General features: G+C 38.9%; 1 protein-coding gene across 1 annotated transcript; it reads right to left on the bottom strand.

Moving 5' to 3' along the window:
- Positions 1 to 1,797: 1,797 nt before the first annotated feature.
- LOC115814071 (NACHT, LRR and PYD domains-containing protein 12-like) lies at positions 1,798 to 25,354 on the bottom strand. Its single transcript, XM_030776791.1, has 10 exons — positions 25,305 to 25,354; positions 23,187 to 24,968; positions 22,277 to 22,450; positions 21,051 to 21,224; positions 20,298 to 20,471; positions 19,147 to 19,320; positions 18,691 to 18,864; positions 3,710 to 3,883; positions 2,591 to 2,764; positions 1,798 to 1,975 (listed from the first exon to the last, which is right to left on the bottom strand). The coding sequence occupies exons 1-10, from the start codon at positions 25,352 to 25,354 to the stop codon at positions 1,798 to 1,800; spliced, it is 3,228 nt and encodes a 1,075-aa protein (XP_030632651.1).
- Between the last annotated feature and the right edge of the window lie 1,540 nt (positions 25,355 to 26,894).

The following is a 26,894-nucleotide window of genomic DNA, read 5'->3' as shown; positions in this document are numbered from 1 at the left end:
CCTGTTTCTCTCTGATTAAGTACCTGTGAAGTATCCAGTTTGAACGCAGCGCTGCTTGTTTTGCAGTCTTAATCTGCGTGACCCCCTTGTCAGTATGGCAGTGGCCTGGCTCTGTGACAGCTGAGTCTACAGCAGTAAAATCATTCTTCACGTTTTTGTTTTGCTTATTATTATGTCTCCTGCTCCTCCTGAACGTTCAGCTCCTGTCATTACTGTATGAGACATCTCTGTCTCTGTCCTCATGTTCTTTCTGAGCACTGTTACCACCCGGTGACTGATTAAACTTTCACTCTGTCCTTTCTCTGGATCTCAGTCGTCTTGAACTCCATAAGATGGTTATGGCATTGCTGCTGTCCTATCTGTGTGAGCAGGCAGAACTGAGATGCTATGATACTTCTGTTGTATTACTTGAGTGGAAGGCTCATGCTAGCATTGCTCCAGTAGTTCAACATCACTGTATCTAAAATATATCAGTACGTGTTTCATCATTAATGTGTGAGACAGTTCAGAGAAGAAGAAAAAGACAGAACAGAAGATTAGGTTTCACATGATCCTCCTTCATTAACTAGAGGCTTTATTAACACTAACACTGAGATACATATGACATATAGTTTTTATTTCAGCAGTGACAATGACTTCATTCGTGCAGCAAAAATATGACTGTGTTTAATGTACATATAACATCAGGAGACCAGAACATATGTACACAGGACGTTTTACTACGACAGATGTATAAACTGTCCATCTTTATCTATATCCACCACTGTTTCTGCCCAGTAACTCCAGTACATATGCAAGCACGCACAATCACACACACACGCGCACACGCACACACAAAAAGAGTCTATTCAATTTTAAGCATCAAAATTTTGATTGATCAAATTCCCACATGGCAAACAAATCTTCAGTGTGTTATAAAAAATAGGCTTAAAATGTATTTATTAAGGCAAAAAAAAATATTTGTAAAAGTAGAGGTTTAAGCAACACCTGTTTTTTTTTTTTGTTTTTTTTTTTACCCCATTTTACACCTTTTAACCATTCATTAGTGTTATCATGGACCCGGGGAGTGTGTGTGTTTTTGCCTGCAACTGCACAGGACACCTGCTGATGCTAGGAGTTGCCTTATCGAGATGCTGGTCCAGCTGATCCTCCCAACTACTGACCCAGTGGTAAAACTGGGATTCAAACTGGATTGTGGGCTATGTTCCACTTTCTAACTATCCAAAAGGCCAGGGATCAAAACAGAATCTAAGGGAGGAAGAAAGAAGAGCCATTAAACAGTAGTACGCTTGGTGAATGTAAAATTTTAAAGATAGGCCAGTGATTGAGCTGCATGACTAAACATCTGGGGAACAAACCCTCTAAAATTCATACATGCAACATATTCAGCATGGTCCTCTTAAACGATATAATGAGTGTCTGTGTGAGTCAGAGACACAGAGAAAGCTGAATGTACCATTCATATTCTCATAAAATAATCGACACTGAGAGACTTCACCAAGTGCAGCAGATCAGTACAACACACACCATCTATATGCCTCCTGCCTCATCAGTGTTTATCAGTGCTTAGTGAAGATTAAAGAGTAAAGTGGAATTGAGCTTAAGAGACCAAGAGACCTATTAACCTCAGTATTCCATTGACCACAAACACACACTACAAACTTATTCCTGATGTTACACCAACCTACAATAACTTCAGACTGACTTTGAAAATATGCAGTTGTTTAATATAGAGGACTTTACATGTGCAGTTAACATGATGATAAGAATTGTCCAGTCATTTTAATCTGTCATTACTCACTCTAGTTTCTCCAGTTTATAATGTGGATCATCCCTTAGAGCGCAGAGAGGATTCTCTTCTACGTTGTCTGTTTTGTCCACAGACAGGTACAGCTCTCTCAGGTGTGAGGGGTTTGATCTTAGAGCGGAAGCAAGAGCCACACAGACTTCATCTGTGGTAATACATTCTTTCAGTCTACAGAGAGAACAGAAACACAAATGTCACATGTTCAGCTCAGGACACACATCATCAAATCAAAAGAGAGTTTTATATCACGGAAAATCATTCATTACTATTTTAATTTCAATTTTAGAAACATTTGGTGAAAACATAATGTAGTGTCACTGCATATACTTATAAATACCCGACACTGTTTTATACACATGCATTTCTTTGTTCTGTTCAGGGACTGCATGTAATAATATCACTGTCACTATTCTTACAACATACAACAAACATGCTGCAAATTAAAACAACGTTCAGATATCTGTTCATGTCATTATTAATTATGGTCTTTTTTTAGTGTGTGTAGGGCCCAGGGCTGTCTGGATTGAACAAACGTTCACAATTCTCTCTTTGTTCTCTGTTGTTATCCTTTATAGTTTATGTGCACCTAGTTCACACAATCACCATATATTACTGTGAAGAATCATCTAGTCATATTAAAGATATTCTCTTGAATACAGAATAACAAATATATTTTAAACTTAAATGATCATGCTGCACTCTAATCTCCTTCATCTCACTCTATTTGGGAGTGTCCTGTTGTGTGGAGTAGGTCATGTGTGACTCTCAGAGGGATAATCTTACCTCAGTATTTCCAGTTTACAGTGAGGATTCTCCAGTCCAGTAGAGAGCAGCTGCACGCCGGAATCCTGTAGATTATTCACACTCAGGTCCAGCTCTCTCAGACTGGAGCAGTTTGAACGGATAACTGAGGCCAGAACTGCACAGCTTCTCCATGTCAGGTCACAGAAATTCAGCCTGGAAACAAAAGGGTCAGTCTGTATATATTATTCCTGTTTCTTCAGTCACTAATGCATGGAAAAACACATACAGATATGAGATGGACACAGAGAAGAACATACAAAAAGAGGTCATGACCGATGATAAATCACTGACAGACAGACAGACAGACAGACAGAAAGAAAGAAAGAAAGAAAGAAAGAAAGAAAGAAAATCAAATGAACAAAAAGCCAAATAATACAACGAACAAAACCAAAAAGTGGAGCAGGATTTGAGCAAGACATCAAAAGTAAAACCACAGTAAAAATGGGTAAGGACAGAGTTAAAAGCTCACATTAGGGTGAGCAATGAAATGTTATTCGTAAAAATATAACAACGACTTATATACCTGCTTAATAGGGACACTCACTCACTCACTAAGCCTCTCATCCTAACTAAGGTGGTGGGGGGTGCTGGAGCCTATCCCAGCATTCAGTGGGCGAAAGACAGGGAAACACCGTGGACAGGCTGCCAGTCCCTCCCAGGGCAGACACACAGACAAACACGTTCACACACAGGGGCAATTTAGTGTCTCCGATTCGCCCTGATTGCAGACACGGGGAGGACATGCAAACTCCACACACACACGGCCGGGAATAAAACCCAGGACCTTGTTGCCGTGAGGTGACAGCGCTACCCACTGCCATCCCGCCTTAATAGGGACAGAAGATGTTAAAACACAAATGCACTTGCACACTGAACTAAAACTACTCTCACTTAACTCCCCAAATGTGACAGTTTGTGTGTTGTAGGAACAGACAAAGGGGCTTGATTACACAGAGCACATGTGGGTAATGATTAATTAACCAGTGTAAAATTACTTTACAAAATAAAGAATTACAGAATTCTGTGGACTGATTTGTATTTTATCTGCACAACTAAACATTACAATTAAAAGGTGATAATTAATGCAGATGAATTTACTTCAGTATCTCCAGTTTACAGTGAGGATTCTTCAGTCCAGCAGAGAGCAGCTCCACTCCTGAATCCCTCAGATTATTCTCACTCAGGTCTAGCTCTCTCAGGCTGGAGGAGACTGACTTCAGAACTGAGGCCAGGACTTTGCAGCTTCTCCATGTCAGTTCACACCTACTCATCCTGGGAACAAAAAGGTACATCTGAATATTTTATTCATATCTTTTTGTCACTCAGCCTACACACAAAAATACAAACAACACACACAACGTGAGAGTGTGGAAAGCAGAATGTTCCATCAAAACCCTTGATTCATTATCAGGCAAAGACCAAAACACCCACATGCATTTGTCTCTTAAACTTTTGAACCTTTTATGAGTCTGGATGAGTGTGCAACCGGCTAGAGGCAGCACTTTCTGGACCAATGTTTCTCTTTTTGGCCACCGTAGTTCACAAGCGCAATTTCCCCCTTTCCCACAGGTGTTTCTGTTCCTGCAATTAACGTACCGTTTATAAGGTTTTAAAACCAGGAAGATTCAGCTCATTCGAGAGATGCGCACTCCACTTCACTCCCTACTCGCGAGGGCTAAACAGCAATTGCAGAAAGGTTGGTCTCATTTGAGTGTTTTAGTTTGGTGTAACCTTTCTTTTAAATAACATTCAAGGTGCATTTGTATCCCCAGAAAGTCACTGGTCTCCCCCCTTTTCCATCTTTGGCTTCAGCTCAGTCATGCATCGTTGGCGGTGACCACGGTATTTAAAGTCCTTTCATTGTTTAAATGGTGTGTTGACTGTCTCTGCTTTGTTCTTTGAACTATAAATTGCTTTTATAGATTGATGCAGTGTATGGGGGCTACGGGTTATCGCGTGCCTACTTGTGTGTTGGAACGCAGGTATGATGTGTTGGCCATTAACTCCTGGTAACATTGAATTATGGCTTACTTTGTGAGTTTGCGTGTGACATGACTGGTTATTGTGTGTTAATAGTGTGCTTATATTTGCAGGAGTCTGCCATTGCTGTTTTGCCTGGTTATATGTTTTGCCTGATCAAGTTTTGTTTCCGTTTATTTATTTTTTTCCCTTTTGTATTAGTTTTTGCCGGTGTTTCTTATTGTATTGTTTTCTTTTGCGGTTGTGTGGCCACTCAGCGCCTTCGCATGTTTTTTTCCGCATCCGGTGGATGTGATTTGTGTCGTCCTGACTCCTTTGGGTTCTGTTGCATTTTTGTTTTGTTAATGTCCTTGTTTATCAGAGATTGATTGGGCAATGCTCTAGCTGCTGTATTTTCTTCTAGCTCTCAGCTTCTAGGTACTGGCTTGTCACCTCGCCTAAATATCGAGGTGCATATGTGCTAATTCTCCCATTTTTATCAGCAAGACTCCATGTAATGGCGCTGGTGTTTGGGTTACTGGATGGTGGTTCCCTTCTCCCACACTGCATGAGGTGAATTGGATGTAATATTAACGAGAACCCCCCACGTTGTATGCTGGCTTGCTGTGTGTGTTTGATGTGAAATTTTACATATTGGGACACACTTGGAGTGAGTTTGATGAGCTGGCCTCCACCTGTCCAGGTAGCTGCATCCATCTGCCTGTACTTACAGTTTGGTGCATTGACTTTGCTTCTGTTCTTGACAGCCAGTACCCTTGTCTTGCAATTTTCATTCTTTACCCTGTCCTTGGCTAAAGTGTTTTATCCATAAAGTCTATTTTTATAGTAAAGCTGTACTACTAAGGACATTCCTTTTTAGGACTCCTTAAACTGACTTATTCATTTAATAAAATTGCCCAATCAACTGGAATACACATCTCCCGTCCTATTCCTATACAGCTTATTTGTGCTTTGGGGAACCCATCAGCTTGAGTTGATTTTTATGAATCTTAAGGTGCAAGTCCTTAGTTTGCATTGTCTGGTCTCTTGCTAAATATATATCCTTGTAACGTCCGGCCACAAGTGGTTTTGTCAGTATGGTTTGAGTCCATCCAAAGTTACACTGTATGTGTGAATGATCATTGTGTCAGACAGTGTCCTTTGATATAAAAAGCAAAATAAAATTAGTAGTATCAATGGAGTGTCCAATTTCATGCTACATACACATCCACCCACCCATAAACATAGATCAGGTCTTATGTTAAGTTTAAGATGCTTTTTGGAAAGCTGGGCCTGTAATTAGCCTCTATGATTATGAAGATTTACAATTTATTTGATTATTCAGTAGTTTGCATATAATTCAGTCTATCTACACTCTTAACTCCTTAAACTGACATTTTAGAGATTGTCACTATTAGAGTTTGCTGTGATTAAACTATTGATTAACTACTATGTGGATTGCAAAACTAATCTGTAAACTCAAATTGAGAGACATACAGGACTCATGTACTACATATGTTAACTACACAAATGCCTATTCTATCCACAGTGAATGTGCACTTCATTTAAATGATTACAAATGAAAGTGTTACATTTCTTATACTGAGGAAAACTCTACACTCTGAATGTACAACTGGAGAATGTGTGAATGCAGAGATGTAGTGAACAGCAGATCATGTGTGACTCTCAGAGAGATTATTTTACCTCAGTATCTCCAGTTTACAGTGAGGATTCTTCAGTCCAGTAGAGAGTAGCTCCACTCCTGATTCCTGCAGAATATTCCTACTCAAATCCAGCTCTCTCAGACTGGAGGAATTTGACATCAGAACTGAGGCCAGAACTGCACAGCTTCTCCATGTCAGTTCACACCTACTCATCCTGGGAACAAAAAGGTACATCTGAATATTTTACTCATATCTTTTTATCACTCAGCCTACACAAAAATACAGACAACATACAAAATGTGCGAGAGAGGAATTCAGAATGTTCCATCAGAACCCCTGATTCATTATCAGGCAAAGACCATAACACCCACATGCATTTGTCTGTTAAACTTTTGAACCTTTTATGAGTCTGGATGAGTGGTTTTGTCAGTATGGTTTGAGTCAATCCAAAATTACACTGTACGTGTGAATGACCATTGCGTTATCAGACAGTGTACTTTGATATAAAAAAGCAAAATAAAATTTGTAGTAAACAATGGGGTGTCAAATTTCATTGTACACACTAGGGGTCGACCGATATGGTTTTTCAGGGCCGATACCGATACTGATTATTAGCAATCAGGGAGACCGATAACCGATATTTGGAACCTATATGCATTTGCAGTAAAAATGGAAATCTTGGTGTCAGTATTTACAATAACACAAACCCCAACCGTTACGCCCACAAAGTGAGTGCAAACAATAAGAAAGGGGGGAAGAATGCGGAGCAGGTTCAAACAAATATAATTTATTGAATCAACGCAAAAACCCCAGATGTGAGCCACCAGGGCTTCTAAAGAGCAGAGAACATAAACATAACGTCGGTCCGACTGGCTGCAGCGCAAAATGAACATCGTCCACCCCGGCAACCTAAAGCAGACAAACAAAAAAGGAAAGAGAGGAGGGCGGGGAGAGGTGGAGGGGCAGAGCTTTTACTCTCAGGTACAACTGCGCGCCCGTGTACCCAGTTTGGCTGATTGCCTCCTGCCACACCACCAGCATGCCTACCAGGGAACACACAAAAAGATAAACAAAACCACGGCCTGGGGGAAAAGGGGCAAAGCCCGGAGGGCCATGACGCCAACTCAAAAAAAGAGAAGTTTTCAACATTATCTTAGAACAAAAAGTGCATGGAGCTCCCAGCAGCATTTCTTATAAAGTTAACTGAAATTTTAAATAAATGAATAAATAAATAGATAAATAAATAGAGGTGACTGTTCAACTCTGACAACTCTACATCATCTATAGTCCATGTATGGATTAACACAGGCCTTTGATGCAGTTCCATTACATCAAAAGTCTCTAACAGCAATATCCTGCACCTCTCTACAGGAAACAGTCAGAAACTATTATCTCATTCTAGTTAACTGTATATCACTGCAACAAAGTGCATTATATGTAAGTTGTCTGCATAACTGGGAAACTGGGGTTTTTGCAACTTCAGCATAGAAGATTGTGATGTTTATTGCAACTCCGGCAATATCTACTGCCTCACCTTCAAATCATAGCTCCGGTGAGCTCTAGTCTGCAAATGCATTCCTCTGTGCCCGTGTATGGCACAGTAGCCCTCAGTGTTGATAGGCTATTACTCGTGATGTGTAACCAATCAGTGCTGTGGGCGGGACATTGCTCTAGACCAGGGGTCACCAAATTTTATTTAATTGTGTTGTGTTTATTTAAGTCTGTTTCCTACCTTGTTGAATCACTCTGAATAATTATTGTGATGAATCATTAACGTGATCAGTATCTTCACGTAGAATATCATTAATAATAATATAAAATTAAAGGTAAACCGTGCAACTTTGTTCAGAAGTGTACCCTTGAAGTAGCTCTCAGTTTCAAAAAGTCACAGTGGTGACTACAGCCAGAGAGAAGCGGCTGCATCAGAGCCAAAGTAGCGCTTTTAAAAATTGTTTTATTTTATCAGCAATTGGATAAAAAACAATACTGATAATCGGAAAAAAGGTTAATATAAGTGCCAATGATCAGCAAAGTCAAAAATCAGTTGACCCCTACTACATACAAATTCCACTCACCTATCCATAGACACAGAACAAGTGTTATATTAGGTTTAAGATTCTTTTTTGGAAAGTTGGGCCAGTAATTAGCCTCTATAACTAAAGATTTACAATTCAATTACTTGATTATTTGATTATTCAGTTATTTACATATAACTCAGTCTACCTATACACTGAAGAGGCTTTAAATTGACATTATAAGTTCGTATGTAGAGAATCTCACTATTAGAGTGCGCAATTATTGCCCTAATCATAAACTGTTAGGTGGATTGCAAAATGTATCTATAAACTCAAATTGAGAGATATTCTGGACTCATGTACAACGTATGTTAACTACACAAAGGTCTATTCTATCCACAAAGTGAATGTGCACTTCATTTAAATGATTACAAATGAAAGTGTTAAAATCCTTTTACTAAGGAAAACTGTACACTATAAATGTCTTATTAGGGAATGAGCTGCAGTGAACAGCAGATCACGTGTGACTCTCAGAGAGATTATTTTACCTCAGTATCTCCAGTTTACAGCGAGGATTCTTCAGTCCAGCGGAGAGCAGCTTCACTCCTGAATCCCACAGATTATTCTTACTCAGATCCAGCTCTCTCAGACTGGAGGAGTTTGAGTCAAGAGCTGAGGTCAGAATCGCACAGCTTTCCTCTGTCAGTTCACAGTTCCTCAGGCTGGGAACAAAAGGGTACATCTTAAAATTTTATATCAGGACTATCTCTGCAGTCACTAATAAAATAAATACACACACACACACACACACACACACACACACACACACACACATTTATAACCACAATTGAATACACTTTTTACTCCAATATTACTCCACAAAACCAGAATTGAAGAATATTCTGGACTGACCTATAATTTACTACATGACTAAAGATTTGCTGTGTATGGTTAATAGTTTTAAAGCTGCACAGCAAGTGACAATCAGCTTGTGAAGAAAATGTTGAAACCTTATTTATGTATCCTAAAATACACGTACACACACACACAAAAGGTAAGGTATGGAATAAAAGTTCGTTAGAGTAAGCAGTAAAAAATTGTCCTGGCAACATATAACCAGGGCTTCTAAACATACTTCAATGTGCCACCAATGAGCCACCATGAAGCCACAACAGATCAACTAATAGAGATTCACTCTAAGAGTTTAAGCTGAGGGAACACCCAAAAATCCCTTCACACATTGTAACCAGATTAAGGTCAGGAATGTCACCACCACCTGCTTTTATACATTGATATCATTACACTATGACACAGACACTCAGGGTTTAACTAATCATCAATGCTATGAAGAAAAGCTGTGTATTTTTGAATGCACCCACAGAAGCCCAAAGATATTTAAGTGGCTTGGTCACTAATCCATATTATTACATAGGCTTGCACCAAGTTTAATGACTTCTCTGGCTGAAATGCTTCACTAGTTCTTTTTTCGATATTTCAAAATAAGCTTATACACAAACACATGATACTCACTTAGCTTTTCTGGATACTTTCACCATTGGAAGCAATCTCAAAAGAATTTCATCTCCTGTTGTGATGAATGATCTGACTGTATATTGATTAAGATCAAACACATCCAGCTCCTCTTCTGAGGTCAGAATCACAAAGCCCAGAGCTGAAAGTTGAGTAGATGAGAGTTTTGCTTTTGATCGATTTCCAAATTTCAGGGTAATGCTGAATCTCCTCCACGAGAGAATGATCATTCAGTTCATTCAGACAGTGGAACAGATTGATGGATTTATCTGGGAATGGATTCTGTCTGATCTTCTTCTTGATGTATCTGACTGTCTTTTTATTTCTGTGAGAGCTGCTTCCTGTCCGTGTCAGTAGACCCTGTGAGAGAAGCTGTTTGGACTCCAATGAGAGGCCGAGAAGGAAGCAGAGGAAAAGATCCAGATGTCCATTCTTACTCTGCAAGGCCTTATCCACTGCCCTCTTGTGTAAAACAGAAATAGTCTCACCTTTGATCTTGGCCACAAGTTTAGAGAATACACTTTGACCAAGCACATTCTTGCTGTTGTTGATAAAAGACAGATGAACATAAAGAGCTGCAAGATGTTCCTGAATGCTCAGATGTGTAAAACAGAACACCTTCCCCTGGTACAGCCCTAACTCCTCTCTAAAGATCAGGGTGCACACATCTGAATACACTGAGGCTTCTCTCACATTGATGCCACACTCTCTCAGGTCGTCCTCATAAAAGATCACATTGCCTTTTTTCAGCTGTTGAAAAGCCAGTCGTCCCAGTTTGAAAATCATTTCATTATCTGTCTCTCTGCTCTCATTGTACTTTTCTTGGATTATTTTTAGCTGAATTAACAGAAAGTGTGTGTACATTTGAGTCAGTGTTGTGGGAATCTCTCCTCCCTCTGTTTCATCCAACATTTTTTCCAGAACAGTGGCTGAAATCCAACAGAAAAGAGGTATGTGACGCATGATGTGCAGGCTTCTGAGTGACTTCATGTGTGAGATGATTCTGTTGGCCAGGTTCTGATCACTGATTCTCCTCCTGAAATAGTCCTCCTTCTGTTCGTCATCAAACCCTCGTATCTCGGTGATCTGGTCAAAATATTGAGGAGGAATTTGACTGGCTGCTGCTGGTCGGGAAGTTATCCAGATGAGAGCAGAGGGAAGCAGATTTCCCTTGATGAGGTTTGTCAGCAGCACACCCACTGAGGTTGACCCTGTTATATCACACAGACTCTTATTGTTCTGAAAATCCAGAGATAGATGACACTCATCTAGGCCATCAAAGATGAAAAGAGCTTTATGCTGATTGCTGTCAAATATTTTGCTTTCACTGAAAAGGCCATGAAGTAAACCCATCAGACTGTGTTTTTGGTCCTTCATCAAATTCAGTTCTCTGAAAGGAAGTGGAAATATGAAGTGGATATCCTGATTGGCTTTCCCGTCAGCCCAGTCTAGAATGAACTTCTGCACAGAGACTGTTTTTCCAATGCCAGCAAGTCCTGTTGTCAGCACAGTTCTGATGGGTTTGTCTTGTCCAGGTAAGGGTTTAAACATGTCATTGCATTTGAAGGGTGTGTCCTCTGTTGTTTTTCTTCTTGATGCTGTCTCAATCTGTCTGACCTCATGTTCATTATTGACTTCTTCACTTCCACCTTTCATAATGCAGAGCTCTGTGTAGATCTCATTGAGAAGTGTAGGGTCTCCCTGTTTTGTTAAACCTTCACAAACAGACTGAAACTTCTGTCTCAGATTTGATTTGTGTTTGTTAAGGACTTGACATGTCGATTCATATCTATGAAAATATTACAGATTCAGAGAACATCTTATGAACACAGTGAGTTCATGATAGTTTTTAATACTTAATATTAAACTATTAAAGAGAGTTAAATAGAGTCTGTATGCTTTAGAGATGACACTGTATAAATCCATATCAAAGTGTGTCACAAATGAATCCTGTGGTTTTCTTGAAGTGAAGTGATTGACTTAAGGACATATAGTCAATCCTGTCTCCACTTTAATATTAAAATTAAATTATGTTGTACTGTTTCAGTAATATGTGTTACTGTATGGGTAATATTTCAGCAGTATCAGAAACCATATGGCTGTGGATTATTGCTCCCTAATAAAGATGATTTAGTTGTAACAGTGTTATATTGCAACCAAAACTGACTACATTTCTTGTTCATTCAAATAGAACATTTTCATTACTTTAACAACTTTATAATGACATGCCAGTGAATGAGAGTCAGTCGGTCAGCTGATTCTTTTTTGTTCCTCTCTCCCTCTCATTAGAGAAGCTGATCAGTAAAGTGTATACAGTCAGAGCTTTGGTCTTACGCCATGTCTGTAGAAGAAACTCTCTCTGTGGTGCTCATTCTCTCTTCTGTTGTTCTGTTCATTTTCCTGGACTCACGGTCTGATCTCTCCTCATGGACACTGTGAACACAACATGACCCTCAAGTCATAAATAAGAGTAGCAATGGTGGAAGTAAATATGAAGGTGACATTTACACATGAAAATCTGAATTTTCATAATGTCACATGTCACTTCTCTTATGGACTGGGCTTCAACACAACACAGCACGGACACACATACTCACAGAAGCCACCATCGTCGTCATCATCATCATCATCATCATCACCGTCATCATCATCTTCATTCATTCATTCATTCAGTCATTCATTCATTTTCATTACACTACTTACTTTGAGCATTCAGAGGCAGTGCCATCCTCATTCACTCTACAGAGACTCATTTTAGAGACAGCAACTGAAATCCACCAACACCTGCTTATCTTGATCTGCAAACCTGTAAAAATGGACCAGTTTAATCACACATGGCCATAAAAGTTGAAATGGTCAGATGGGTCAAATGTTAACTGAACACTGAAGGTGGAAGGTGATGGAATCTTATCTTTCCAGAAAAGGAAGCTGGACTGCAGATGGAACAGTGACACAAACACTAATCCAGTTCTGAAAGAAATGTTTTGTCTTGGATAGACATGTTCAAGTTCAAGTTTACTTAAAGCCAAATATCACTGTTTACAGTTTCAAGGGGCTTTACATGCCCACAGGTTTACATCAAACAAAGCAGCACAGCACACCCTGACTTAATCCTGATAGCAGACAAGAAAAAACTCCCCAAAAAACCAAAGTGTTACAGGGAAAAAACGGGAGAAATCTTGAGAAGGACCACAGAGAGAGAGGGGACCCCTTCATGGCCAGACAGGTGTGCAATAGGTGCCAACCCAGCGGGCAATTGCAAACAATGCATATATCATACAATTGAAAACACACTAGCAAACAGTGTAGAGGTAACAAAAAGCAGCAGGAGGGCTCGACTGAAGCAGGCAACACAAGCCATGTTAATCAGCATTAGCCCTGAGGAAGGTGATGTGTCTATTAGAAGATGGATTTCTCTGAATTAAAAACAACTCATATTCTGTCAAAAACAATTAATAATGAGTAAAAATGTCTCATTCCAGGTATTTAATGACAAATACTTACCTTTTCCCTGCAGATGAAAAAAAGGAAACAATTCCTTTTCTCCTCAATACATTCTTTGAAATGGCATCTGTGATTTCACATGTACGTGGGACAACAGTCCACTGCTAAGTGACATACAAAGCTGTTGGAAATCATTCTGTCTGTGGGCAGCAGACATGACAAACTTACTGATTCAGTTGGTCCTAAGTCTGGGCTTAAGGTACTTGTTCCTTTCAGTTCCCATTCCTCATTGGGTATGTACCTGCAAAATAACGGATTTAACCACATCTTACCGTTTCATGTTCCTTTTCTCAATCCAGCACAAAGCAGATACTGTTAACAGTCATGCTACGGATGTTTAAACATAGTCTTTCACGGGCGCAGAGGCAGGGATGGGCAAAGATACATCAAAATGTATTTTGAAATAAGAAACCAAATACCCTAATTGTAAGTGTATCAAAATAAACTATGAAAAACAGCATCCACGCCATGTATCAAAATAAAGGACTCTTCTTTGGTATTTTAAAAAAATATTTTTTACAAGGGAGCCTGAAGTCACTGTGCAAACCATCTGTCTATCAGTCTGTTTGATCTATCCTATCAGCAGTACACTGACTCAGGTGGTTAAGTGGACAGTGTTTGAGAGCAACAGCTTTTCTCTGCCTAACGAGGCATACAATAAATCTGACATATGCAACCAGTCAACAGATCAAATATTCTGACCTGTCTGTTACACCCCAGGTCCCCACATGTCCCTGTGATCACCCAGATGAAGGTTAGCTTTAAAGTAACCAACAGTTTAATGTTTAACTAACAGTTTGTTAATGACTCACAGCTGTGTCACAATTTAATTTATTTTTCCCCATAAACATATTCAGATATGCAGCACATTGGCGTAATTAATTAATTCCTAACATACTAAACTATTTTTCAAAGGGTTCCTAAATGATTTAGTTGTTCCAGTTCCCGGTTCACCATAATTCCTATTATACGACAGATGGTACCTTCAGTACTGAGAAAATATTACATCTTTGCAGCCTCTCGCCCAAATTCTGGCAGTCTAGGAATCCACCATAATGAAATCAATATGAAATAAATGAGTTAAGCAATAGCAAATAAATTCAGTGGGAGTTTTGTATAAACCTTTTTTGAGACAGTTTCGTCTGGTTTTTAGTAGCCTATACTTTTGGGGAATTGATACCATTGAGGGAATTGAACTGTAAGACCAGTAGTTAGCTGTAAGGGATATTTTTCAGTAATTATGCCACCATGTGAACTGTGCTACAAATGACTGTGAATGGTTCAGGAGTGCAGGGTAGCAGCTTACACCAGCTCAACTTCATTACCCCTCCTCTTGTTTGCCTGCCTTTCTCTGTCTCATGGCTCTTCTCATAGGCGCATTTAATAAGTTACACCATCTTGTGGCATTATAAAGAAATGTTGTATGACAACTCCGAAATGCTTTATTGTTTTTTGTTTTTTCCGTACACAACCGACGAAAACAACACAGGCTAAAAGTAACACGGTAATGTTAACTGTGAGGGCCACTACTCGGGTCAAATAGTTAGCTAGAAAATTCTGTAAACTGATAACAGATTTAGCGTAGGCTACTAAAACGAACACCAAAACTTAGCAGGAACTGCTAATAACTGCGGTAATTTGAATGCAACACCACCTAGGGTAGGATGACTTACGTCGAGCTGTCTCTACATCTAAACAGGCTCCATTTATTTGGCAGTATGTGCTCAAATTTTGAGCGTTGTTTTTGATTGGGTCGTCTCTCGTCTGCCAATCAAATCAGTGTGCGTTGCTCTAAGCAACCTGAGCGTGCCATGTCTGCCCTGTACATGTACTGTCACGCCCTTTTCCTCTCTGTTACCTAGTTCCTCTCACCTCCTCCTCTGGTCAGTTTTGGTACTGCTATGCCGGTACTGATCCTTCTGTTTCCCTCTCTTGTGGTCAGTTTAGGTTTGCTCTAAGTTACTTCCTGGATGCTTGGTTTACTCTTGATAGGTTAATTATTGAGTCCACCTGTTTTCAAGTATTTCTGCATTGTTCAGTTGTGTATTTATATGGAGGCGAAGCGACAGTAATTAACCAGCTAAAAGTACTCCCCACTATTTAATGATCAAAATTTATTGACAATAAGCAGAATAGGAGGGGAGTACATCAGCCTCACTGACAAGTTCAATAACGGTACACAATTTGTTACACAAACTAAACACTACGGCAAAAAGACAACATGACAAGCAATACATGCACACCCCAACACAAAAAAGGTGAGCAAAAACTAGCAACAGCAAACTTGGCTAATTTTACAATTAGGCACCCCAGGGCATGCTGGGATGTTCTGCTCTTCTAGCCCCAACACACTACAATATACTCTTTGGTTTTCTGTGTTCTTGGCCTGATATTGTTTGGTATTAACCTACAGTGTGCTTGGTTTACCCTGTCTACCTGAAAGTCCTGAATCTATGCTCTGTAAGTACTTTGAAGTCCTTTTTTTTTTGTTATGTTTAATCTTGATAAAGTAAAACCTCACTTGCAGGTGCATCCAGTCTCTCTGAATAAGTGCGACAATGTATCATTTTGCATTTTCATAATGATATCACACAGATGTCTTACAGAAAATTTCCTTTTTTTTAAGTTACAAAATACAAAACACTAAAGTATTTTGATATTAAATATGAAGCCATTTTCATCAACCCTATCAAGACAAATGACAATCATATTTTGAATTTGAAATAGGTATTTTAAATACCTGTGACATAAATACTGCCCATCCCTGTGCAGAGGTAAACTGGCCTCCCTCATTTACTGTAGGAGAAAAGGTCTGATCATCATTTGGAACCTGATACAATGTTGCCCTTGCCCTTCAGATGAAGGGCTGTATTAATTCAATAACATTGGGCCTCATTCACCAATATCTTATACCAATATATCATTTTTTTTTTAATTTGCTCTTGAGAAAGGCCCTGAGAAAAAGTCTACGTCAGATTCATTACGTGTTCTTAAACCGCAGAACTGTTCACAACTCTGTTCTTATAATGATGAATCTTATTGTCACTGTAAACTGAAAGCGCATATGCAAACACACTACTTTTAAATATTTTAAAATATCATAATGCTTTGTGAAATAATGAAAATAATTATTAAGAAAATTTATAAATGATAAAATTGTTGTAATTTAAATCCTACAATATTATACAACTGTAAAATTGAAGAAAACGCAATAAACAATTTGGCTGTGGCCTGGCTCTGTGACAGCTACAGCAGTAAAATCATTCTTCATGTTTTTGTTTTGCTTATTATTATGTCTCCTGCTCCTCCTGAACGTTCAGCTCCTGTCATTACTGTATGAGACATCTCTGTCTCTGTCCTCCTGTTCTTTCTGAGCACTGTTACCGCCCGGTGACTGATTAAACTCTCACTCTGTCCTTTCTGTGGATCTCAGTCGTCTTTAACTACATAAGATGGTTATGGCATTGCTGCTGTCCTATCTGTGTGAGCAGGCAGAACTGAGATGCTATGATACTTCTGTTGTATTACTTGGCTGGAAGGCTCATGCTAGCATTGCTCCATTAGTTCAACATCACTGTATCTAAAATATATCAGTATGTGTTTCATCATTAATGTGTGAGACAGTTCAGAGAAGAAGAAAAAGACAGAACAGAAGATTAGGTTTCACATGGTCCTCCTTCTTTTACTAGAGACTTTATTAACGCTAACGCTGACATACATATGAAATATAGTTTTATTTCAGCAGTGACAATGACTTAATAATTGCAATGAAAATATGACAGCCTTTAATGTACGTATTACACTATGAGACCAAAGAATATCTACACACAAGCTTTTACAACAACAGATGTGTGAACTGACCATCTTTATCTGTATCTACCACTGTTTTCTGTCCAGTGACTCGCTAAACTCTAACTCTGTCTTTTGTTTGTATATCGGGGAGACCTTTTGGAGATGACGGAGGTGGTACCAGCGGTGTCAGCCTTTGGAGATTCACTGATGTCATTCTGACTGTTTATTCCTCCCGCCCCTGAGTATCTTTTCATCAACAGTAAAGTCAGATATCACTCTAATCAACATCGGGATACACACATTTTGTACAATTCTTCGCAAGTTCTTTGTTTCATGGAATAAAAAAAAAAAAAAACCTGATCAGATGTCACAGGTACATTTGATGAGTAGATTTATTGTCTTCAACTAGTTTTTCCACTCCACCCTCTACCAGAAATAACACACACACACACACACACACACACACACACACACACACACACACACACACACACACACGCACGCACACACAGAAAATACTCTGTCCAATTTTTAGCATCAGAACTTCGATTGATCAAATTACCACATGGCAAGGAAATCCTCAATGTGTTGAAAAAAATAGGCTCAAATTATATTTATTGGGGAGAAAATGTAATTAACATTTATAAAAGTAGAGGTGTGAGCAACAAAATGATATTTGTAATTTTGCCTGTCTGTTTTTTTTTTTTTTTCCTTTTAACACATTTTACCCCATTTTATACCTTTCCATCATTCATCAGTGAGAGGAGCATCATCTGAAAATGTAAATTAAACTATCTTTTCTTCTTCTCTTCTATCTAACTTTTTTCACATGACAGTTTACAAATGTTATCATGGACGGGGAGTTTGTGTGGTTTTGCCCGCGGCTGTGCAGGGGACCTGTTGATGCTATGAGTCACCTCACTGAGATGTTGGGTAGAGCATCCTGTCCAGCTGATCCTCCCAACAACTGACCCAGTGGTAAAGCTGGGATTCAAACTGGATTGTGGGTTATGTTCCACTTTCCAACTATCAAAAAAGATCATAAAAGAATCTAAGGGAAGAAGAAAGAGGAGTCATTAATCAGTACTACCCTTGATGAATGTAAAATTTAAAGGACAGGCCAGTGATTGAGATACATGACTAAACATTTGGGGGGGGGGGGGGCCTCTAAAATTCATATATGCAACATTTTAAGCATGTTTCTGTCACATGATATAATGAGCGTCAGTGTGAGAGTCAGAGAAACCTAGAAAGCTGAATGTACCATTCATATTCTCATAAAACGATCTGACGTGACACTTAGGGACTTCACCAAGACCAGGAGATACATAACATATGAAACATAATGCACAACATCTATATGCCTCCTGCCCCCTCAGTGTTTATCAGTGCTTTGTGAAGATTAAAGACTAAAGTGGAACTGAGTTTAAGAGGCCAAGAGACTCATTAACCCATTAACCACAAACACACACTCAAAGCCTGTTACTGTAGGTTAGATGTTACACTAACCTACAGTGCCTTCAAACTGATTTTGATGATGCGCAGTTGTTTAGTGATTAGGACACTACATATGTGTGGTTAACATGATAATAAGAATTTCCCAGTCATTACTCACTCTAGTTTCTCCAGTTGATTATGTGGATCATTCCTTAAAGCACAGAGAGGATTCTCTCCCATCTTGGCTGATATGTACACGGACAGGTACAACTCTCTCAGGTGCGAGGGGTTTGATCTCAGAGCAGAAGCCAGAGCAGCACAACTTTCATCTGTGGTAATACATTCCTTCAGTCTACAGAGAGAACAGAAACACAAATGTCAGCCCAGGACATGCAACATCAAATCGTCAGAGATTTTTATATCATGGAAAATCACTCATTATTCATTTATATCCAATTTTAGAAACAGCATCATTATAATATCGCTGTCACTTTTTTACAACATACAACATACATGCTGCAAAATAAAACAATGTGCAGATATCTGTTCATGTCATTTTGAATTATGGTACTGGGATCAGAGAGTGTCCTGTTGTGCGGAGCAGGTCATGTGTGACTCTGAAAGACAATCTTACCTAAGTACTTCCAGTTCACAGTGAGGATTCTTCAGTCCAGCAGAGAGCGACTTCACTCCTGAATCCAGCAGAATATTTTTACTCAGATCCAGTTCTCTCAGACTGGAGGAGTTTGACATCAGGACTGAGGCCAGAACTGTGCAGCTTCTTTCTGTCAGGTCACATCTACTCATCCTGGGAACAAAGAGGTACATCTGGATATTTTAATCGTATCTTTTCATCACTCAGCCCACACACCAAAATACAGACAACACATGCAGTGTGAGAGAGTGGAACGCAAAACTTTCCATCAGAAACATTCACTCATTATCAGGCAAAGACCAAAATATCCACATGCATCTACATTTGTATATTAAACTTTTAAACCTTCACTCTTATGAGTCTGGATGAGTGGTTTTGTCAGTGTGGTTTGAGTCCATTCAAAATTACATTGTACTTATGAATGATCATTATATCATCAGACAGTCTACTCTGATATAATAAAGCAAGATAAAATAGTAGTAAACAATGTGTTGTCCAATGTCATGCTACATACACATCCACCCACCCATCCATACACACAGATCAGGTCTTATATTATGTTTAAGATGCTTTTGGGAAAATTGGGTCTGGCCTCTGTGTCTAAAAATTACAATTCATTTATTTGATTATTTGATTAATCACTTACTTTCAACTCAGTCTACCTACACACTTAAGAGGCTTTAAATCGACCTTGTAAACTCATTTTTAGAGAATGTAAATAAAAATTAGTAGTCTGCGATGGACTGGCAACCTGTCCAGGGTGTTTACCCACCTTTCACCCGAGGAGTGCTCAGATAGGCTCCAGCACCTTTTTTAGACATTTTGTAGACATTTTTTAGACATTCTCGCTTTTAGAGTATGCTGTTCTTAAACTATTAATGAACTATTAAGTGGCTTGCAAAACTAATCTGTAAACTCAAATTGAGAGATATTCTGGACTGTACAATTATGTTAAGGTCTGTTCTATCCACAAAGTGAATATGCTTTTAATTTTTGCGATTACAAATGAAAGTGTCAAAATTCTTATACTAAGGAAAACTCTTTACTATAAATGTACAATTGGAGAATGTTTGAATGTAGAGATGTAGTGAAGAGCAGATCATGTGTGACACTCAGAGAGATCATTTTACCTCAGTATCTCCAGTTTACAGTTAGGATTCTTCAGTCCAGCAGAGAGCAACTTCACTCCTGAATCCCGCAGAATATTCTTACTCAGGTCCAGTTCTCTCAGACTGGAGGAATTTGACATCAGGACTGAGGCCAGAACTTTGCAGCTTCTTTCTGTCAGGTTACATCTACTCATCCTGGGAACAAAAAGGTGCATCTGAATATTTTACTCTTAAGTTTTTATCACTCAGCCCACACACCAAAATACAGACAACACACACAATGTGAGAGAATGGAAAGCAGAATGTTCCATCAGAACCCTTGTTTCAGACAAAGACCAAAATAGCCACATGCATCTCTATTTGTATAATGACCTTTAAAACCTTCATTCCTATGAGTCTGGATGTGTGGTTTTATCAGTGTGGTTTGAGTCCATCCGAAATTAGACATGTGAATGATCATTATATCATCAGTCAGTCTACTCTGATATAATAAAGCTCAATAAAATAGTAGTAAACAATGTGCTGTCCAATTTCATGCTACATATAAATCCACCCACCCATCCATACACACAGATCAGGTCTTATAATATGTTTAAGATGCTTTTTGGAAAGCTAGGCCTGTAATTAGAGTCTATGACTAAAGATTTATAATTTAATTGTTTCATTATTTAATTACTCAGCTGTTCGCATAATAAATGAACAATCAGAGAAAGTGTGAGTGTAGAGATGTAGTGAACAGCGGATCATGTGTGACTCTCAGAGAGATTGTTTTACCTCAGTATCTCCAGTTTACAGTGAGGATTCTTCAGTCCAGCAGAGAGCAACTTCACTCCTGAATCCAGCAGAATATTCTCACTCAGGTCCAGTTCTCTCAGACTGGAGGAGTTTGACATCAGGACTGAGGCCAGAACTGTGCAGCTTCTTTCTGTCAGGTCACATCTACTCATCCTGGGAACAAAGAGGTACATCTGAATATTTTACTTATATCTGTTGATATACACACAAATCTTTTGCCTACATAAAAATATAGACAACACACGCAGTGTGAGGGAGTGGAACGCAAAATATTCCATCAGAAACATTCACTCATTACCAGGCAAAGAATAGAATCTGCACATGCGTCTACATTTGTATATTAAACTTTTAAACCTTCACTCTTATGAGTCTGGATGAGTGGTTTTGTCAGTGTGGTATGAGTCCATTCAAAATTACATTGTACTTATGAATGATCATTATATCATCAGACAGTCTACTCTGATATAATAAAGCAAGATAAAATAGTAGTAAACAATGTGCTGTCCAGTTTCATGCTACATATAAATCCACCCACCCATCCATACACACAGATCAGGGGAGTCTCCCAGAAAGCGGTTTTAATTAAAAACCCTGAGTTAGTTAACTCAAAACATGTAGTAAACCCCCTAATAGAAGAGCCCTATGGATTTGCTTTGCTAGGAGAATGAAGCCACAGGGCTCTCCTATAAGGAGGTTTACAACTCACTCTGAATTAACCAACTCTGAGTTCTCACTAAATCTGCTTTCTGGAACATCCCCCAGGTCTTACATTAGGTTCAAGATTTTTTTTTTTTTTAATGTAGGCCTGTAATTAGCTAAAAATTTACAATTTAATTATTTGATTACTCAGCTACAAACATATAACTCAGTCTACCTATACACTTTAAACTGACATTATAAGTTCACTTTTAGAGAATCTCACTATTAGAGTGTGCTGTTATTGCACTGGTAATAAACTGTTAGGTGTATTGCAAAACTAAACTTTAAACTCAAATTCAGAAATATTCTGGACTGATGTACAACATATGTCAACTGCACAAAGGTCTATTCTATTCACAAAGTGAATGCGCTTTTAATTTTCATGATTACAGATGAAAGTATTAAAATTCTTATACTAGGGAAGACTCCACACTGAAAATGTCTTATTAGGGAACGTGCTGTAGTGAACAGCAGATCATGTGCAACTCTCAGAGAGATTATTTTACCTCAGTATCTCCAGTTTACAGTGAGGATTCTTCAGTCCAGCGGAGAGCAGCTTCACTCCTGAGTCCCACAGATCATTCTTACTCAGATCCAGTTCTCTCAGACTGGAGGAGTTTGAGTCGAGAGCTGAGGTCAGAACGGCACAGCTTTCCTCTGTCAGTTCACAGTTCCTCAGGCTGGGAGCAAGATGGCACTTGTTAATACTTTATATCATGACTATCTCTGAAGCCACTAATAATAGAAAGACATAGATGCATAAATACATATTACTTATTCATCCTCAGTTATTAGACACACAATGACACATGCATATGCCAGCAAAGAAAGTGTGCAAGTCAGAAGAAATCAGACAAATCAAATGTCCCTGAGAAATGAAGGAATCACAATTTTCAATATTAAATATTCCAACTGTTGAGCCATACAAAGGTTAAGACTACAACAGTCAGTCAGAGGTAAATTAAAGTAGCACCTAGCTCTCCAAATTTGACCATAATGCAACTGACACTTCTGACTGTTAATCTGAATGGCAGTTCAGCCCCAATTCTTCGAGCAACCAACAGAGATCCACTCTGAGAGTTTAAGCTCAGAGAACAGAGGGAAAACTCAAAAATCTCTTCACACGCTGTAACCAGATTAAGGTCAGGAATGTCACCATCACCTGCTTTTATACACTGGTATCATTACACTATGACACAGACACTCAGGGTTTAACTAATCATCAATGCTATGAAGAAAAGCTGTGTATTTTTGAATGCACCCACAGAAGCCCAAAGATATTTGAGTGGCTTGGTCACTAATCCATATTATTACATAGGCTTGCACCAAGTTTAATGACTTCTTTGGCTCAGATGCTTCACTAGTTCTTTTTTCGATATTTCAAAATAAGCTTATACACAAACACGTGATACTCACCTAGCTTTTCTGGATGCTTTCACTATTGGCAACAATCTCAAAAGAACTTCATCTCCTGTGATGGAAAAGCTGATCGGATATTGATTAAGATCAAACACATCCAGCTCCTCTTCTGAGGTCAGAACCACAAAGCCCAGAGCTGACAGCTGAGAAGATGAGAGTTTTGCTTTTGATCGATTTCCAAATTTCAGGTAATGCTGGATCTCCTCCACAAGAGAATGATCATTCAGTTCATTCAGACAGTGGAACAGATTGATGGATTTATCTGGGAATGGATTCTGTCTGATCTTCTTCTTAATGTATTTGACTGTCTTTTTATTTCTGTGAGAGCTGCTTCCTGTCCGTGTCAGTAGACCCTGTGAGAGAAGCTGTTTGGACTCCAATGAGAGGCCGAGAAGGAAGCAGAGGAAAAGATCCAGATGTCCATTCTTACTCTGCAAGGCCTTATCCACTGCCCTCTTGTGTAAAACAGAAATAGTCTCACCTTTGATCTTGGCCACAAGTTTAGAGAATACACTTTGACCAAGCACATTCTTGCTGTTGTTGATAAAAGACAGATGAACATACAGAGCTGCAAGATGTTCCTGAATGCTCAGATGTGTAAAGCAGAACACCTTCCCCTGGTACAGCCCTAACTCCTCTCTAAAGATCAGGGTGCACACTCCTGAGTACACTGATGCTTCTCTCACATTAATGCCACACTCTCTCAGGTCGTCCTCATAAAAGATCACATTGCCTTTTTTCAGCTGTTGAAAAGCCAGTCGCCCCAGTTTGAAAATCATTTCATTATCTGTCTCTCTGCTCTCATTGTACTTTTCTTGGATTATTTTAAGATGAATTAACAGATAATTTGTGTACATTTGAGTCAGAGTTGTGGGAATCTCTCCCTTCTCTGCATTATCCAACATTCTCTCTAGAACAGTAGCTGAAATCCAACAGAACACTGGTATGTGGCACATGATGTACAGGCTTCTGAATGATTTAATGTGTGAGATGATTCTGTTGGCCAGGTTCTGATCACTGATTCTCTTCCTGAAGTACTCCTCCTTCTGTTCATCACTGTACCCTCGTATTTCAGTCACCTGATCAACGTCTTGAGAAGGAATTTGATTGGCTGCTGCTGGTCGGGAGGTTATCCAGATGAGAGCAGATGGAAGCAGATTCCCCTCGATGAGGTTTGACAACAGCACATCCACTGATGTTGACTCTGTTATATCACACAGACTCTCATTATTCTGAAAATCCAGAGATAGTCGACACTCGTCCAGGCCATCAAAGATGAAAAGAGCTTTATGCTGATTGCTGTCAAATATTTTGCTTTCACTGAAAAGGCCATGAAGTAAACTCATCAGACTGTGTTTTTTGTCCTTAATCAGATTCAGCTCTCTGAAAGGAAGTGGAAATATGAAGTGGATATCCTGATTGGCTTTCCCGTCAGCCCAGTCTAGAATGAACTTCTGCACAGAGTCTGTTTTTCCAATGCCAGCGACTCCTGTTGTCAGCACAGTTCTGATGGGTTTGTCTTGTCCAGGTAAGGGTTTAAATATGTCATTGCATTTGATTGGTGTGTCCTCTGTTCTTCTTCTTAATGCTGTCTCAATCTGTCTGATGTCATGTTCATTATTGATGTCTTCACTTCTCCCATGCATAATGTAGAGCTCTGTGTAGATCTCATTGAGAAGTGTAGGGTTTCCCTGTTTTGTTAAACCTTCACAAACACATTGAAACTTCTGTCTCAGATTTGATTTGTGTTTGTCAAGGCCTTGACATGTTGATTCATATCTACGAAAATATAACAGATTCAAGTTCAATTCATGAGTTCATGATGGTTCATGATAGTTTTTAACACGTAATATTAAAGAGAGCTTTCTTAGGGTCCATATGCTTTAGAGGTGACACTGTGTATAAATCCATATCAAAGTGTTTCACAAATGAAGGTTGCGGTTTTCTTGAAGTGAAGTGATTTTCTTACGGACATGTACTTAATCATGTCTCCACTTTGATATTAAAATTAAATCATCATCATCATCATCATCATCATCATCATTCATTCATTAGTTCGTTCATTCAGTCATTCATCTATTTTTTTCATTCATTCATTTTCATTACGCCACTTACTTTGAGCATTCAGAGAAAACACCGCCCACGTTCTCTCCATAGAGACTCATTTTAGAGACAGTGATTCAAATCCATCAACACCTGCTGATCCTGATCTATAACCCTGTAAACACAAAGTAGTTTAATCACGGGTGTGAATAGCTGTTCAACTAACTGAACGCTGAAGGTAGAAATTGTTGGAATCTTATCTTTCCAGGAAAGGAAGCAGGAGTACACATGGAACCGTGATACAAACACTAATTTCTTTCTAAAAGAATTTTTTGTCTTGAATAGACATATTCAAGTTCAAGTTCAAGTTCAAGTTTCTTTAAAGCCCAATATCACTATTTACAATCTCAAAGGGCTTTACATGTCCACAGGTTTACATCATACAAAGTAGGATGACACCCCCTGACTTAATCCTCGTAGTGGGCAAGAAAAAGTCCCCAGGTGTTACAGGGAACAAATGGGAGAAATCTTAAGAAGGATCCCCAGAGGGAGAGGAGGTCAGACAGGTGTGCAATAGGTGCAAACCCAGTTGGCAACTGCAAACAATGCATATATGATGTAAATGAAAACCCACTAGCAAACAGAGTAGAGATAATAAAAGCAACAGGGGGGCTTGACTGAAACAGGCAACACAGGTGACCAGCCACGAAGCCACCGCAGCCGCCAGAACAAGGAGTAGGACGATGATGCACTGATTGATGGAAACAAACACCAACATGTATCTGGCATCTATAGCTCCAACAGATAACTTATCATTGCTATGTATAAACAACAACAACAACAACAACAACAACAACAAAACAACAAAATAACTGCCCTATCCATCTTTGTAAGTGTACATGTCTTAAATTGGCAAATTAATTTTATGTAATACAGATTATAGTACTTTTTCATACCGACCATTATACATAAGTCAGTAACTAACAGAGGGTCAAACATGTCACACTCCTGTAATCGAGATCAACTCTATTTCTTATTTAATCAGATGTATCTTGAAAATTGTATATGACACAGACAAGCCATGTTAATCAGCATTCGGCCTGAGGACGGACTAATGGTGATGTGTCTTTTAGAAGACGGATTTCTCTGAATTAAAGACAACTCATAGCCTGTAAAAAACAATTAATAATGAGTAAAAATGTCTCATTCCATATTCTTTCATTCAAAATGTCAGGTATTTAATGACAAATACTCACCTTTTCCCTGCAGATGAAAAAAAAAATTGAACAATTCCTTTTCTCCTCAATACATTCTTTGAAACGGCATCTGTGATTTCACATGTACGTGGGGCAACAGTCTACTGCTGACAAGTGACATACAAAGCTGTTGTAAATCGTTCTGTCTGTGGGCAGCAGACATAACAAACTTACTGATTCAGTTGGTCTTAAGTCTGGGCTTAAGGTACTTGTACCTTTCAGTTACCATTCCTCATTGGGTATGTACCCACAGAATAACGGATTTAACCACATCTTACCGTTTCATGTTCCTTTTCTCAATCCAGCACAAAGCAGATACTGTTAACAGTCATGCTACGGATGTTTAAACATAGTCTTTCACGAGCACAGAGGCAGGGATGGGCAAAGATACATCAAAATGTATTTC

This window comes from Chanos chanos, chromosome 6 (genome assembly GCF_902362185.1).
Source record: "Chanos chanos chromosome 6, fChaCha1.1, whole genome shotgun sequence".
Classification (NCBI taxonomy): Eukaryota; Metazoa; Chordata; class Actinopteri; order Gonorynchiformes; family Chanidae; genus Chanos; species Chanos chanos.
This window is presented reverse-complemented; position numbering and strand designations above follow the sequence as displayed.